The 18,062-nt window shown below is 31.9% G+C and overlaps 1 protein-coding gene and 1 long non-coding RNA gene across 4 annotated transcripts; both read right to left on the bottom strand.

Moving 5' to 3' along the window:
• Positions 1-1,231: 1,231 nt before the first annotated feature.
• LOC120194788 lies at positions 1,232-6,869 on the bottom strand. Of its 3 annotated transcripts, XR_005523004.1 has the most exons (16): positions 6,746-6,869; positions 6,472-6,569; positions 5,996-6,108; positions 5,733-5,905; positions 5,491-5,527; positions 5,290-5,395; positions 5,048-5,097; positions 4,771-4,886; positions 4,333-4,395; positions 3,782-3,930; positions 3,296-3,405; positions 3,064-3,213; positions 2,712-2,867; positions 2,242-2,358; positions 1,953-2,150; positions 1,234-1,725 (listed from the first exon to the last, which is right to left on the bottom strand). It is a non-coding gene; the product is annotated as an uncharacterized LOC120194788 (long non-coding RNA). The 3 variants fall into 3 exon arrangements; XR_005523003.1 differs by having other exon boundaries at positions 1,232-1,725; positions 3,285-3,405; positions 4,333-4,886; XR_005523002.1 differs by having other exon boundaries at positions 1,232-1,725; positions 4,333-4,886.
• Positions 6,870-9,181: 2,312 nt separating this feature from the next.
• LOC120194800 (L10-interacting MYB domain-containing protein-like) lies at positions 9,182-10,513 on the bottom strand. Its single transcript, XM_039196996.1, has 3 exons — positions 10,175-10,513; positions 9,866-10,093; positions 9,182-9,244 (listed from the first exon to the last, which is right to left on the bottom strand). The coding sequence occupies exons 1-3, from the start codon at positions 10,511-10,513 to the stop codon at positions 9,182-9,184; spliced, it is 630 nt and encodes a 209-aa protein (XP_039052927.1).
• Positions 10,514-18,062: the final 7,549 nt, after the last annotated feature.

The following is an 18,062-nucleotide window of genomic DNA, read 5'->3' as shown; positions in this document are numbered from 1 at the left end:
ACTTTCTTTCCGTGAATCTGAAAGCAATTGTGTAAATGCAATTTAGAGGATGAGGGTGAAACTCGTTTAGAATTACTTGCATAACAACTTAATGTACACAAGGAACATAAAGAACATAACGACCTTATGACATTGAACATGGATGCTGCTAATTTGCATTTCCGCCTCCACACAAATCAAAACATTTTGTATCCGACGTCAACATTAAACCTACAACCAAATAACTTCAGCTTCACTATAAACCTCGTCAACATCACTACGTGGTAAGGCGAGATGATATTCAGATCAACTTCGATGACTGCTATAACGGTCTTGATATGCTACCTGATGTCAACCATTACAAATTTTCATTTCGAGTGGTGTCAGTAGCAAGCTTCAGTCTTTGCTCTGCTTTTACAATACATTATAGGTTCTTGGGTTGAGAAGGGAATAGGGAAAAAATTTCTTATTGCAAACTAGGCATTATGATAGAGAATAAATTTCTTTTTTATATGACCCGGTAGGGTACTGCTGAGGCAAGGATGACTCCCAACCCAATTTGCTCCATTCGCAAGCGTTCTAGATTTAAATCATGTGACCTTGCTTAAGGATCTAGTGTCTCATCTCATTGGATCAACTAATTTTTTGTTATGTTAGAGAGTAAATTATTAAACTTTTTACTTGAAATCAAATCAAATCAAATGTAATTTGAATTTCATTTTATAGTCTTCTAATATTATTCTTAAATTATTAAACTTTTTATTTTGTAATTAAAATTGAGTGAAATAAATCAAAAATACTTGTTAAACAATAATAATGGTATATTTATCCTTTTATTTAAAAATACTTAGTGATGTACATTAAAAAAATACCCAAATCAATCAAAAAAATCAAGTTTAGATCATTTTATTAGCACCTTGAACATTTTCTTAAAAAATATTAAAAATAATAGCATTAGTTCATATATCTTAATGATTTGTTAGAATTATTAATATAACATTTAAATTAAAAATTATGTTTCTACACAAGTGGTGGCGGAGAAAAGGTATTTCAAGTCACATATCATATTTAGGGTTATATTTTAATATTTAGAATTTAGAGGTTAGAGTTTTATGTCATTCAAATATGTCATATAATTATAAGAGTAATACAATCCTACTCTGTATGAAATATTAACCTTAAATTAATGGATTGATATAACAATGAACGACCAATGTTTTAATCCGAGAGAGTAGGCAGTAAGCAGCAATGCATCCCGAAACCTTTCCCACATAAAGCTTCATTATTCTCACAGAATTAAGCAGTTTTAACTTTACTCCTCTATTTCCCATGTAAAAACAGGAGGATCCAAGTCCGGAAGTGCAGTCGACAAGAAAAGAGAAACTAAAAGCCCTCATTTTATACTTTGGTTGTATAACTTCTAGCCTGTAGTTAAGATTTCATGCGAGTATACCTATACTTCTATTAACTTCACCACTAAGCGGGCAATCTTCGGCCCGGTACTTATCTCGACTCTTTACCCGAGTTGTCATTAGTTTCTTGTTCTGAGAAATGATCTGCATGTACAAATAGATGCATGAGTAATCATGGAGAAGGATGTTTACTTCCATAGCTTAACGAACTGGTCATGGCTTGTGGAAGCGATAATTTCAGTCTGTAGACAATCCGCAACTGAAGAAATAAGTCCCTTGTGTGCTTCAACTGTCAATGTTTTGTTGGTCTCAATTGGATTCCATATTCAATATACTGTTGACAAGAAAACAAATTTGATCTTAATAGAAAGAATGGGATTAGCAAAGATTGCAAAAGGATGGCAGAGCGTTAAATGAACATCAGGCTAAGACAACGTCAGCCTATTAGGTTAGCCAACCTAGTTTTTTTTTTTATGTTACAACTATATTTGTTTAAAAAACGCCTGCAAACATACGAGGAACAGACAGAGTATTTTGTAAATAATATTTTGAATACTTCACCTGGTAGCCACCAATGACCAAGAGTTGTGAGTACGTAGGATGAAATGTGCAGGACTGGAACTTGTTGCCTGTTGAGAACAAGTCATGCAACCATTCTCCCCCGGATACTGACCACACTCGTGCACTGTCTTCACTGATGGAGGCAATATACTTGCCACATGGATCCCAGCAAATTGAAAGTACATCTTTGTCATGCCCCTCAATGAATATAACAATCGTTCAGATAAGCAAGGAGACAAATAGACTTTTAGATGCATGTATGTTATGATAACATAGAGAGTGAATCAACCTTCAAACAGAATTGAGGCTTGTTAGTCTCAACATCAATAACATTGACAACATTCCCCGATGCAGTTGCAATTAACTTTCCTAGTCCCGGCTGGAATCGGACTTATTTAGTAGGTGCCTGCAGTCACCTCATAAGGAAATTGTCATAAGCATAAGTGAGGTTGTCATTTACAAGTACTTTAATATTTGCTAAATGAGTTTGCCAAACAAAGAATAATTTGATGTTGTTAACACTTCCTTTCTACAGAATTTAATTTGTAGAAACACGCAAGGATGCAAAACTAAAGATTCTAAAAATGTAGATTTCAACCATTTCAATGTTTGTCAAGCATAAACCCTCTAGAAGTATGCTGAGCTGAAATGCATAGCCAAGAAAAGATTTCATAAGTGATAATGATGTATTATTCTAAATTAGTAGTAAACTAAGATGTCTTCGAGAAATTCTAATAGATATAAGGCTCAGAAACTGACCTTAGAGACATTAATGCAAGTACGTTGGTTGATATTCCATAATCGCATCTCGTTATTGCTATCACAGGAACAAAGAAGATCCACCTTTCTAGGGTGGAAATCCAATGACAAAACCTGTTCAGCATGCCCCACAAGCTTGAAAAGTGATTTTCTTGGCTGCAGAGCAAAGAAATGAAGACATTGCCAAACAGAAAATAAGTGCAGTGGAATAGTCTGCCCATCTAATCAACAAAATGAGCACCATAAAAAGACATTAATTATGGAATAGCCAATCTTCATTCTGAAAAAGCAGACAGAAATTTAGCAAATACTAAATAAATATCTGATAAAATTACAAAAAATAAATTGTTACTTTGTCAGAATCCCATATTTGGACAGTTTTGTCAAAAGAAGATGTTGCAAATATGGTTGAACTTTGTCTAAAACGAACATCAGTAATGAGTAGAGAATGGCCCTCCGAAGTTCTAACAAAATCAAGGGTTTCCAGATTCCATATCAAGACCTAACAAAAGAAAACTGCAATTAGCTCTAAGCTTATACAAAATATTGTTTGAACAAAAAGCTGCATTGCACCTTAGCACCACCTTCTTTTTATCCTCTGCACTCCCTAGAAACTTCCCATCTGATGAAAAATGGCAGCTCAAGACTTTGCTTTTGCTCGAGTGGAGGCAACTAACTTCTTCAAATGTGAAGCCTACACCAGTGATGACATATCATTTTATTATGGTTGTTTCAGTATTATCTTTACTGTTATAGTACCACAAGTGCTTCTTCATGACAGGATCTCATATTATTTTCTGTTATGAAAGCGTACGTATGTATGTATATACACACACACACACATAATCTACACCAAGTTTGGTGGAGAAGGACGCCAGAGAATGCTTTCATTGTCGATCTTGATGAATTGCTACAACCAAACATATTCCATAGACAACTAAAGATGAGTTGAGTTGCACCTTTCTATATAGGATAAATTAACCAGTATAAAATCTCTCTTTCCATTACATCAGAACCTAAGGAGAACCGAAAATCATTTTTCTGTTAGTCTTAACAGAATTGTGGATTACCTTCATGTTCACGTTTTATTAAGCCAGCTAGAACGGTGCCTTAAAATCTTGAAAGGAGTGCTTGGGTTATCAACAACATCATCATCATGGGACAGAAAAGAATCAACAGTATCATCAACGGGTTTATACTCCTCAGCCTTGATATTATCCTGCAGATGAACATTCCATGAAGCAGGAAACAATCATATGATGCAAATAAAAGCAAAAAGATCGGCTCAAAGAAAAAAAATAGCAAAATGATCACAGAGGAAGTATAGATCAAGAAAATATGATGACATTCTCCACTAACATGGAACAATGCCCCTTATATATCACAGGTCAATGACAAAGGAAAAGACATCAAAGATTTTCCAAAGTTTTATGGCATACCAATTTCTGATCTGCCAATGTCGAATTTGATAATTTATTTTTCTTTCTACCTTCTTGATCAAAGAAAATATAATCATAAGATACCATATTACACATGCACATAGAAATTTTTCCAAGATTTTCAACCAAGATGGGGGAAGCATCAGCATCAGCATTCCTTATGAATAACTTGCATTTATTACCTGCAGTTGCTGCAGCAAATTATAATGGTTTTGATGCTCCATTTGTGCTGTTTGGATTGTCATCTGGTTCATCAGCAATCAGCCACTAATGAGAAAAGAATCATGATAGTTCCCCCCTCAAATGAGAGTGAAAGAGCTTCCAACAAGTGAAACCAATAAACACAAGCATATAAGCTGCATCCGATCCCTACTATAAGATCTCTTTTTAATTTATGAGTATTTAATGGAGAGAGTTGATAACATACATATCATCATGGGTCATAGCATCTTACAGAGGGTATCTAGTTACAAATCCAATAGATGCAGAATATATATGATCTTTACAGAAATAAAAAGACAACAATTGATGCCCAAAAATTTATGTTACCGCTTCAACTGACAGGTCTGTTATTCTCAATTATTTCCTGCTTAGGAATTATCAGATTATGATAACTTAACTTGGCAGAGCTTCCGGGAAAAGTAGGTGTCAGGTTTTTGTGCATAAGTGGTCGCCCCTCATCTAATCTCTCTGGCTGACAATTCAATATATGAATTTGTTGCTGATAGTTTGGGGCCTGAAATAGTAAATTTAAATTATACCCCAAACCAGGTAAGCTAGCTCAACTACAGAACTGTTAATGGAACTTTAAGCACACTTCTTTTTCACTTGGCAGGACTTAAACATCTACGCTGTCAAAAATTGGCTCCAACAAATATGAATTAACGTGCCACTTACATCAAAAGGCCATCCATTCAGTGGTGCTGGGTCCATTGATTTGATCAAGCCTGAAAAGATATAGACCACAGCTTTGATATATATATCATATAACAAAGTAAAGCAATTCCTGTACTATGTGCATCTCCTGCTTGTCAAAATATATCAGATATCCATAATTCATCCCATCTTTGATTATACAAAAGTGAAAACGAATCAGATTTTCCAACATGAACTCCAATCAGACAAAAGTGCCAACCAACCTGCATCATGAGGCGAAGTTATAGGAAGTTTGCCTTTTTGTGCCCCATAGGGGGTGACTGAATTAATAGGAAAGGTAATTCCCAAATTGCTGCCTTGAATTTGTTCCTGTAAATTGAAAAAAGTTTCTAACATTTAGAGAAATTAATGACAACTAGTTGGTTTTATTAACAAAGTAATAGTTGAGATTCTACGCTCTTAACTTGATGCTGAGTGAGAGTCATCTGTCGTTGCAGAAGACTGATACAAGAACAAATGAGAAAGATCTTAAAATATGTATCAAAAGGGTGAAACACTTATTAAAAAGCTGAGCATTTCCACGATAAATATCTCAGTACACATTGTATGTTTTGTGTTGGCAGGAGGGAAATAAAGAAGCCAAAGAAACTACAAACTGTTTGTCAATTATACAAGCCTTCATTTCAGTAAAACACATAAATATTACCTTTAACTGGCTGCAAATGAGTTGGGGAGCCTTACTTGATTAATTTCAAGTAATAGATTACTGGAATCAGAGTATCTGGGAATAGGAACCTGTCTAGCCATTTGCCAATTTATCATCAATTGCGGCAAAAACATTGGACCGAGATTCTGTGATTGATCTTCCATTTTTTCAGCCTGTGATACGGACAATAATAATGTATGTTTATGAGGTTGGCAACAAAAAAGCAACCGCTCAACATGATCTCAAATTCCACAAAAAGTTACCTCAATAGAGGTTTCTGCCTCAGAGTGCCCTTGAAGCTTTGTTTGCCTAGAGAAATATATGTCATAAAACATCGACCATCATTCTTGAAGGAGCCCTTGGGGAGAATCAATCACTGAAAAATGACCCTTCTCTCCAATCAACAAATTACACCATATACATTAAATAATCTTAAAAACATTTTAAACAGAAACTCCTGATATTTTCACGCATTAATGCTACAATTAGAACAAGCCTTACATAAAGATGAAACAAAACACCTCGTTAAAAGCATTAGACCAATTGATGATTAATATTTATTCTTGCAGAAAATTAATCAAATAACCTTCAAGATATTTCATATGAAATAAGAAGTACATGCCAAGCATTTCAACATCGAAAATTCTCTACTGAAAACAATTAAGAAATAGATTTGTAAGTTAAAGTGAGGGAGAGAGAAATTAAAGAAAAATGAGAATGAAAAAGAGAGAGCACATACCAACTGAACAGTGAGAAATACCGGCCTATTGTCTAAATAGTTCAGCTGTCCCGTGCATATTCTTCTTCACCAAGTAATCGTGCCAGTAAAGATCCAGCCTATGTCCCCCAAATCCAACAAACACAACTTCAAAGAGTGAATAATATAATCGAAATACCATGGGAACCATAAAACAAAAAGGCAAGAAGAAAAAGCGCGAAGCAAAAAAAAAACCCCCCACGAATGTCAAGAACACTCTTGAGCAGAAACAGGTACAAGAAAAAGAACAACTCACATTTGTTCAGCATCCCAATCATCCTCGTCTACCACGATTACTTTCAAAAAGAAACGAAAATCATTCACTGTCACTATAAAAAAAATCAAGCCAAGAATTGAAAAAAAGGAAGAAAAAAAGTCAAAGCATGAAGTGGTTTAGAAAATCAACGAGAAGAAAAAGAAAAAAAAGAAGGGTTAACCACAGATAGTCAATTATGTTTGTATTTTTATCCACTTTTGTCACTAATTTCAAAAAACATAAGATATAATCACTTATGTTTTTTATTTAATTAAAATATAGTCACCCCGAGTTAACTGCCGTTAACGACAGTTAAATATTTTGATATAATCACATATTTGGTCTCTGTTATTTATATATTATTTCAATTTAGTTATATTTTTAATAAATTAAAATAAATTATATATGTTTAAATGAAAATAAAAAACATATTTTTAAATTAAGTTAACAATAAAATATATTTAATATGTTAATAATAAAATATATTCAATAAGTTAATATAAAAATATTTATATAAATAATATTATATATAATTTGGGTCACGGTTACCTAATTCATTTTTTTATTTTTTTTAAATTATATTATTTTTAAATATATATATATATATATAAATTCTAAAATTTAAAATTTAAAATCCTATAATATATATAATCCATCCATAAAGTTTAAAAACTCAAATTACATAATTGAAATAAAATTTATTAAAAATTAAAATAAAGAAATATAATTAAATTTTAATTTTTTTAAATGTAAAATAAATATTTAAAAAATAATAATTTAGAACATTGATGTGAAGTAATTTAAGAAATTAAGAATCTAGAACGTTATGGTGTCAAAATTTAAGAAATTAGGATTTTAGAATGTTAGAGTAAAATAATTTGAGAATTATGAATAAAAAATTTAATATAAAATAAAAATAATAAATATATAATAAATATGGTACCAAGTCAGAGGGTACCCGGTTAACCAATATTTTGTGAACCATGCTCGACCTAGAAACTTGAAAAAATAGCGAGCCAAGTACTTGACCCGAAAAATCGGGTATATTTATTATAAATACCCGATATTTTTTAACAGGGTCGGTGGATCGACGGGTCAGGTCAATCGAGTCGGGCATTTTTTAACACTTCTACGTGGTATGGCATGTGGCATCGTTCAATTGGAGGATTAAATTTATTTTAATTTATTAAAAGTATAACTAAATTGAGAGAATATATAAATAGAAGTGACCAAATGTGTGATTATATAAAAAATAGTTAATTGTTGTTAACGACAGTTACACATCTTAATTAAATAAAAAATTGATCATATCTTTTTTTTTTTAAATCAGTGCCCAAAAGTGGACAAAAGACAAATATAAATAACCATCCTTGTAGTTAACTCAAAAAAGAAACGTATGGGAAGAAGAGAGGACGATGGATGTTGGATACCCAGAGGTAAACTAAGGGGTTGTTTGTTAAAACTGAATGGTTTAGCACTGAATGATTTAACAGTCTGAATGATTAAGAGGCTTTGTATGATATAGTTCTGAATAGAAAATTTGTTTGATAATACATCTGAATGGTCGGTCTGAATGACAAAAAATGACCATATTACCCTTCTGTATGATTTTGTGCCAAAATAAAATATATTTGTTTCTACCTTGTGAATAAATGCTAAGAAAATATTTTTTAGACAAATTATCAACAATCATAACAAAATATAAAATCAAGTAACTTAAAAACACATTTTTTAGACAAATTATCAACATTCATAATAAACAAATCTACTGACATGAAATGACATAAAAGAGTGGTTTATGTTTTTGATGAAACAAAATACATAACAAGCATTCTTTTGTTCTAGACAAATCAACCCAAAAAAATATTAATTTGAAGCATTTAAAAACAACTGATTAGCAATGTGATCACGTAGATTAGCCATATACTCATTGCCTTGAGGATCCCATTCAACTTCATTTATCTCGTCTTGTTCGTTTCCTTATGATATCCGGCTAACATTAACCTATTCACTGAATCATGAGGTTATCAATACCATCATTTCCTTCAAACATACTGGCTATAATTTTTTGCCCTGCTCAAGAGGTAAGAAACCTGTGGAAATAAATTTGCTCGATGGTTAAGGTCAAAAGACACTCCGAAAGCCACAACAAGACAATTTACTAACTTCACATCTCATGTTCATTTAACATGTTATACAATGAATAGATTAAAAGGGACAGAATGTAAGCATATAAAACTTACCAAACTTTACCTACAAACAAAACCATGAATTATGTTTCTAGATCTAAAATGTAAACCATAAATGAATAAGTAAAATAACATGGAAATAATAACCTCTGCATTCCATAAATCAAACAAATACCTCGAACATCCCAAGATTTTTGTTGTACTCTGACTCCGGCAATGCCAAACAAACAGTAACCCACTAATATAATCAAAGTTCAACATTTCCTTGATCTCCAATGGTTCCTCCACCAAATACTTCATCAGAATCCCACTAGTAGCAAGTGAAGTAAACAATAACCCAAATAAAACACAACCAACATATGAAGCCCAGAATAATCCCCAGCAGAAACGAAACACGAGGTTCCATATTGATTTATGATCCAAAAAGTATTTCTAATCCAAAAAGTATTTCTAATCCAAAGAATATTTCTAATACAAAAAGTATTTCCAATCCAAAATGTATTTCTAATCCAAAGAGTATTTCTAATCCAAAAAGTATTTCTAATCATCAAAAATTATTTCTAATCCAAGGAGTATTTCTAATCCAAAAAACACATTATAAAAGACATCTCATTGAATCATCCCAAAAGTCCAAACTTACGCCCATCATTTTTAATCCAATTCTCACACGCCTCTACTTTTAGTACCAACCAAAGTTTCCTTAAATCAGAACTTTCACCAAATAGCAAAAGTGCAGTATGATACATCGGGTCTTGTGTATCGCACACAAGTTTCTCCAACTCCTTAATGCAAGCACTCATATCATCTCCTTTGATTTTTTTCAATCATTATTTTAGCAATTTTGGATATATCATCCGCAACAGCCATAATGTTGTGAGTGTTTGTTCGATCTTTTCTTTTTTTACTTTTATGTTGAGAGCCTAGGGAATACTCTTGTTGGAACCATTGTTTCTTGTGACGCACGAGAGGAATTATTTAGTTGTTGGCTATCATCATCTTCATTCAATTCAGGATTATCTAGTTCTTCTTCTGGATGAGAAGATTTAGAAGTAGGCCCCCAACCATCAATACTAGTGCAAGTTGACCCGTCAAATAGTTGCATACATAACTCAGGATACAACAAGGGTGAATTCCTCAACGGTTCTGCATGTTTGTTGCACTGGTTCATAAAAATACATGTGTCAGTATATATGTATAATCTAGGCAAGTAAAATAAATAAATACATTATAAGAATGCAACCTTCATTTCGATTTGCAATTCTTCTTCAGTTAAGTTGAATGACTTTGTGACCGGATTGTACAAATTCTCCGTCTTGTTAAATAACTTTGACCACACATTATATTTTCCTCTAATATAATCATACCGATTTTTCATTTGGCGTCGTTCAACAAAAATACCACATTCATTTTTCAGTTTCTCTCCAACATTTTTCCAAGATGTAAACTTCAAACTGTTTACTTCTCGTCCATGAGTGTTGACCTCATGTATGCATGCTTCGAGAAATAATTTCTTTAGTGCTTCATTTTTCCAACTGATTCTAGGCCTTTTTTGTTTCGATGATTCTTCAACACCGGACATGTCTAAACGGATTGACAAATATTGAGAATTAATTAATTATGTGAAAGGCATTCACTTAAATACTAGTGTTTTCTCTTCACTCTTTGAACCCACAAACAAATATATATATAAATCAAGAGACTAACATATATGAAACATTAATTTGTGATTAATATTAAAACAAGGTATATGCAACATCAGAGTACCAAAGTAACGATAGAACACTTTGATTATTCAAAAAAGAGTCCGTTGAGGACGTAAAAATAAAACATGGCCATGTCACGCAGAGTGCAACAATATTGATTCTTTAACTCTCAAGCAAAACAGCTCAACTCTTTCACTTACATAACAATATTCACAACTTTTGCAAGCATTAAATTTCGTAACAAATTTTGCAAGCAGATTGACATAGTGACTGTGCTTAATGAAAGCAAAACATAGTTCCCTAGCTTTCTGTTACAAATGTATTCTAAATGACCCAAGTTCAGATTTATATATTGAATAGAAGCCGGAGGACATTAACACTGTCTTATCGACATGGTTCTCAAACAACATGATCTATGTCAATGATTTATTCATAAACTAGAATGTTTAACTGCATATTTGCTACTTCACAAAAGGACACAGATTGACAACAAAATTAATAAACCCAAAATTGAAATATAAAAGATAACATTCAACATAGTACTGGATTGAACTTTGATAAACTAATTAGCAGGGAGGAGCAATCGGTTTAATCAGTTAGTTCAGTCAATTTTTTTTCATGTAAATTGACTTAACTGATATTACTAATAGATAACTGACCAGATCAAAATCATTTGTCTAAAGCAATCAAACCGAAGCGATATAACTTGGGCGGGTTATTTAAGTTACCGAAGTTTTTTTTCAAAAATGGATTTTCTTGCTACTGCCGGAATTTATTCCAATATGCATGATAAAAAAAACCCGACAATTCATCAAAACTAAGCATTGATACAAATAGAGAGATCCCAAATTCATCAAACCCATTTTTTCATATCTAGCATGTTTGAACTTCTACCAAAACAAAGGTGTTGAGGATAATGTTGGTTCTAGACTTCTAGTGACTAGGATAGGGGCATTCTCCAATATCTTTTAGGATTTTTCTCTCTACAACAAGCATGGTTCAAGATGTTATTTATCAGAGCAACTTGTTGCATGAATAGAATAACATTCGAAGGGGAAAAGAATGATGCTAATCAAAAGTTAATGAAGTATTTGAAAACGAGAAGTTATACAAAAATATCATTTGCTGAGGTACAAAATGAGTTTAAATATCACCCAATCAGCTGAGAATGAGAGAGATGCAAAATAGTGAAGGTAAGTTATCCAAAAGGTGAGAATAGAGGGAGCTGTACTAATTCACCATTGGTCCAAATGTAGGGAAGCATAGCAGCAGGAAATTAAGAATTGATAGGAAACTTTTGAAGTTTATAACAGAGGAAAGGCTTTTGTTTGGAGGGTATTTCGAGTGCAAAATGTAGAGGGATGATCGAAGCTGAAGGTGAATTCCCTTATTCATGTCGAAGATATGTAAACTTCAACGTTCTGCTCTTTATATGGTCTATTAAGGTATAAGAAATATTCAATTACATACTTATATCACGCAAATATCAATGTCAGGAACAGAGACTAATCACAAGGTTTGTTGGACATGTACCAACGGCAATGTCTCAACTAAGAGATAATGATCAGTCTTTAGTTAAAGTTCATTTTTTCCTTTCAAGAAGAATTCAAGAGACTAAAGAGAACATTACCTTAGAAACAGATTGTTGAGAACCAACGGCAAGCAAAGGGATTGTCAAAACATGAACTAAACCAAATCCCTAAAAAAAAGGGGAAAAGGGTCAAACAGGGTAGCCAAAGAAACATATCAAACAATGGAAAATTCAGCTCCAGCAAATTTCAGAAAGAAAGAAGAGAGAGAAACCAATAACTGAGACGATTAAAAACAAAGTCCAAAAAGAAAGCATGGTTCAGATTACCTCGAGAAGGAGTGGGAGGATTAGTTGTTGCTCATGAGTGAAAGTAAACGATAAAGAGAGAGAGAGGGAGAAAAAGGGTATTAGCGTTCGTCTGAATGATTAAGCGTGATTTTAGACTCTGAATCGGTCAGTAGCTCTAAATTATTCAGATCCATAATTTTATGCGAATGCCCGATTCAGCGTTTAGATCTGAACAGTTTAATTAAGAGCCAAACAAACAACCCCTAAGTAAGCAGCAAGTGACAGTGCCACGCAAAAGGCAAAGGAGAATTAAAATTGATTGAATTAAATAGGCCGCTAACAAATAAATTGGGATTTTTCTGTAGATTCTGAGAAAGTCCCTCCATTTGTAGTTTTTCCCTCTATGTGTAGGCCTAGGAGGCCACACAAAGGTTCTCAATGAAATCGTGTGCTGGACCACTAAACCATATCTGTGACACTAATCTATTAACAATTTGTTTGTTTGACTGTAATTGATTTTTTTGAAAATTGAATTCTGAAAAATGAATTACTGGATTTTGAATTCTGAAAAATGAATTACATTTCTGGAAAACGTTTTCCAGAAAATGTTTTCCGTAAAATGAATTACATTTTTCTGAAAAACATATAGAAAACGTTTTACGATGTTTGGAAGATGTTGTTTAAATCTTTTTTCCACTAGTGTTAATATTGTATTATATTTTAAAAATAGTAATTAGTATATTTTAAATATCTTTATTAAAATATTATTAGATTATTAGATTAATATTAAATATATAATTAATATTATTCATTATTAATAATTTAATAATAATATTTCTATGAAATTAATAAATAATATAAATTTTATTAATAATTTATTATATATTATTAAAATAAAAATATAATATCTTATATTATATTATTATAATATAATTGATTATTTTAGTATAATATTAAAAATATAATATTATATTATTATAAATATTAATAAATATATTTTAAATATTTTAATAATTAATATTTTGATTAAAAATGATATTAAATCATTTTATTAATATTAAATTCATAAAATAAAATTATTTTCAGTATTTATTCTTTGAAGTGAAAAGTTCGGAAAATTACTTACGAAAAATCTGATCGTAAGTCATTTTCCAGAAAACACAAAGGAAATTCTGTTGATCAGGAAAATGTTTTACGTTGACCAACCAGTTTTCCTCCAACCAAACACTGGAAAACATTTTTCGGAAAACGAATTTGTAACACCCCCAACCCGTATCCGAGTTCGAGGTGTCACATTGACATTTCAAAACTCTTTTCTTTACAAATCCACCAAAATCTTAAATTCATCATTTGAAAAAAGTGGGTACTTTATAGAAATTATTATAATTAAATCGTTTTACAAACCAATCAGAGCATATTCAATCAAAATCTTGTAGCTACATGCCAACTAAATTTTGTAACACAAAATACATAGATTCCATAGGTTTTTGATCTGATATTCGTAAGGAATGTGCTAATCTTAACTTCTCTTCTCGTTTCTGTAACCTACGTGTGAAACAATCACACGCTAAGTTTTTGACTTAGTGAGGCATTAAATCCAACTATTTACACATGCATGAACATATCATCTTATAATGCCACATCAAAACAAATATAACATTATATATAACATATACATATCACACATTATTTTAAATCTCTAACCTTATTCTACTATCAATCATTTATATCTTATAATTATATCCTCTTATATCTATTCTTTTACTCAACATATTATTCAATTAACCAAGCAATACAAACATTATCATATAAATCATATCAGATTATCTATTAAGAAATACATGCATACATATAAATCATCATTAGTCACTTATCATTTAATCACATAGCACATATACTTAACCTTCTTAATCGTATACTATACCTATACCTCATCATGTCCTTGCTATAAAATTTATCATATCACAACATATATCTGTTATTATCTCTTGATTAGCCCATATACATATGTGAGAACTATTGATATGTGAGTCTCTAGAGGTTGTGCACTAATGTTGTCACCACAGCTCGTATAAATGCACCGAAGTGCCACGTAGAATTGCACCGAAGTGCCGCGTAGAATTGCACCGAAGTGCCATATAAAATGTCCCTAAGGACCACGTAGAAAATTCCTTAAGAATCATATACATATGCAAATGATCAAGTATGTGTCTCAAAAGACATCACACATGTTCCAAAGAATACATATATGTCCCGAATGACCGCGTAGACCCTCGACTCTTGGCATGCCAACTATACCTCTAGCTCTCATGACACATAACATGGGCATTAATATTTATGTTATCACACATTCGCATATACACATAGTCTTATTATTACATTTTTATAAGATCACACGTAGTCAAGTAGTTCATTTCCATATAAATCACACATACACGTAGATCACTTTCACGTAGAACATCTTCATATAATCATATGATTCACTTTCACTTATCACATATACTTTCTCTTTCATATATCTCATGGCATATATCATATGGCTCTTTATTTCATTATCATATGATCACATAATCATGTAGTTCCATTCTCATATCACTTTGCATGGTTTTACATAAACATATATCATATATATATATATATATCCGCAAATACATGTAAGCCCATATTTTCTTACCTTATAACTTACGTTACATATGCCTGTAATCTTATGACTTATTGTTAAGTAACTCAAATAACATTGTATTATTACATACTTTGTTTCATAACCATATATTCACATACCTTATAATTACCTAGTTTACTCCATTTCACACATAGTCACATAATCACGTAATTTACTTACACATAGATCATTTCCATACCTAAATCATATAACACCCAATTCTTCCTCCAAATCTTCCTCATAAAGTTATACTATATATTCATATAATATCATATTATCCTATAAGTAAATACTTATCTTATGGTTTGGTATCATCATTTATACTCAATTCCCTTCACTAATATATTATTCTTATATTACTCTATAGTCTAATCTTATTTAACTCATCACCTTTCTCATGTAGTCATATAAATATATTATATTGATTCTTATAATTGATCACGTATACTATGTAACATGTATGGTCACCTATCATATAACCTATTTCATATTCCCATGTAATCATATAGATCATTCATATTAATTCCTATAACTTATCACAATACATGTATTCACACAAATCATTTAATACATACTGTATATATATCACATATACCCAAATCAAACATATGCATATGATCATAAATTCATGCATTCTAATATAGGAAATAGACTCATCGCAAGTCTTATTTCCATTAAACATCATAAACTAACTTGTATGCACTCACCTTGGCCTCACTAAATTCCAATCCCCTTTTATGATTTCCTTTCTTCCGATCGAATCTTAACTTGATGGTCATCCCGGAACTTGTTCGTGCTCGATATCTACATGTTTATACATTGATACATATCAGTATCTAATTGATGTATTCTAATCTATCATTTCTTAGACCAAAAGAAAGACCTAATTCTATTTTCCCTTAAAGTGCATCGATACATTCTACAGTGTATCGATGCATTCTTTAACATGTGCATCGATACACAAATCACCTTCGATGTTTTAATTTTAAGGGGGTGCATCGATGCACTCCTTATGCATCGATGCACTAATTGCATTCGATGTTTCCATTTTTAATGGGTGCATCGATACACACTAAACAATTTCTGGAAATACCCTTGATGTATCGGTATACATTGAATGTACATCGATGCACATAGCCCATAATTCATTTTTAATCCCGAAAATCACTCCAATTATACTTAAACACTTCATATTACATCCTCTACCATATTCTTAACTATCATATACATACTTAAACTCATTTCTACTCCTTTATCACCCTTTAAATCTCAAAATTCCTTTATCCATATGGAAATCAATAATCATACCAATTTTTCAATATGTTCTTAATTCAATTCTATCACTTCATATCTCTTAATTAAGTTGATGACAAGTCAAATTTATCTTCCAATTTGAGTAATGAACTCTATTCCAAGATTTCATTTGAAAACTCTTAATCTTTAATTTCTCCTAACTCTATCATCATTTGTTTTTAAGATGATTTAAGCTTTCTTTAAGCTTAATTATCATCTAATGATCATAAACAAACCTTGAATTCAACAAGAAATTATCTAACAAGGGGACTTACCTTTGCAACATTGGTTCACGATGGAGAGAAAGAAGAAAGATGAAGAGAACTCTAGAACTTCCTTTTCCCTTTTCCCACGTGGTTTCCTTATCTTATAAGGGAAAATAAAAAATCTTCATTGTCAAATGACCATTTTACCCTTTACTTAATTTAATAATTACCAATAATCCCTCAAAAATATTTACAAATAAGTCTCTACATTTTACAATCTTTTGAAATCATACTTTAAAGTTTCAAAAATTCCATTTTAGTCTCTAACCCTGATTTTGGGATATTACAGAATTACATGAAACAAACACGAGATTTTGGGGAAAACCAATTACGAAATTGATTTTCCCCCAAACAAACAGACACTAAGTAAAATCGATATTCTGGAATAAATTAAATTAAAAAAAATATTTTTATAGTATTTAATTCTCATCAAGTATTGAAAAATAGTTTTTAACTCTATTTTTATTTCTACCAACTATTCTTTTTAGAGAAAATCGCCTCAGTGACCAAAAATGCCTTATAATATACGATTTTAATCAACTTTTTTTGGATTTGCCAAAATGACCAACAAAATCGCAATGCGAAACAAAAATCGCAACGTGATTTAGAAAATCGCAATGTTGAAAAGAAAATCGCAACGGTCAAAAGAAAATCGCAACGCGATCTTCCAAGAATCGCAATGCGATTCAAAGAATCGCAACGCGATTGAGAAAATCGCAACGCGATTCCAGGAATCGCAATGCGATTGAGAAAATCGCAACGCGATTCCAAGAATCGCAAAACGGCAAAAGAAAATCTCAAAAGCAGTAGAGCTGTTCGTATTGCATTTGTTTCTTAAGAATTTTCTCTAAAAAGATAGTATCCGCGCGGACGTGTCGAAGACACGTATTACCACGACCACGACCACGACCACGACCACGACCACGACCACGACCCGAGACGAGACGGCGGCGGCGGCGGAGCGCGAGAGTCCCCCTTGTTCTCTTTCACTCAACAAGGAAATGAGAAATTCAAACCTTAAATACACTTCCCAATAGTGTTTCCAATACTATGTGGGATTGAACATTACCAACAATCTTCACATGTCAACCTATTTTGCTAAGAGCTTGAGTGTGACTATAAGAGAGATTAGTTCATTTGGTATGCCAAAATTGTTTTGTTTAGTGAAAAAGGGTGGGTTGCCGTATACAAATATAATTTCTACCCGGTTATGCATACATGTGGATTTATACACAACAATTCTACATTCAAGACTCTCCTCATAGCTGATCAATTTCTTGTAGATTTTTTGTTGCTTTGTGATATTGGAGATAAAGTTACAAGTTATGATTTTAAATTCTCTACTGGATGGAACTGGAAGCATAGTTCAAGTTTATTACAAGGTC

The sequence above is a fragment of the Hibiscus syriacus genome, unplaced genomic scaffold (assembly GCF_006381635.1).
Source record: "Hibiscus syriacus cultivar Baekdansim isolate YM2019G1 unplaced genomic scaffold, ASM638163v2 tig00117001_pilon, whole genome shotgun sequence".
Taxonomy (NCBI): domain Eukaryota; kingdom Viridiplantae; phylum Streptophyta; class Magnoliopsida; order Malvales; family Malvaceae; genus Hibiscus; species Hibiscus syriacus.
Note: the sequence above shows the minus strand (reverse complement) of the source record. Positions and strands in the feature narration are given on the sequence as shown.

Excerpts from the sequence above, each read along its gene's own strand:
- LOC120194800 (XM_039196996.1), bottom strand. The coding sequence starts at position 10,513 with ATGTCCGGTGTTGAAGAATCATCGAAACAAAAAAGGCCTAGAATCAGT. Across the intron at positions 10,094-10,174 it reads AATTGCAAATCGAAATGAAG|TGCAACAAACATGCAGAACC; the intron begins GTTGCATTCTTA and ends TTTATGAACCAG. Across the intron at positions 9,245-9,865 it reads AAACAATGGTTCCAACAAGA|TGGGATTCTGATGAAGTATT; the intron begins GTATTCCCTAGG and ends ACTTGCTACTAG.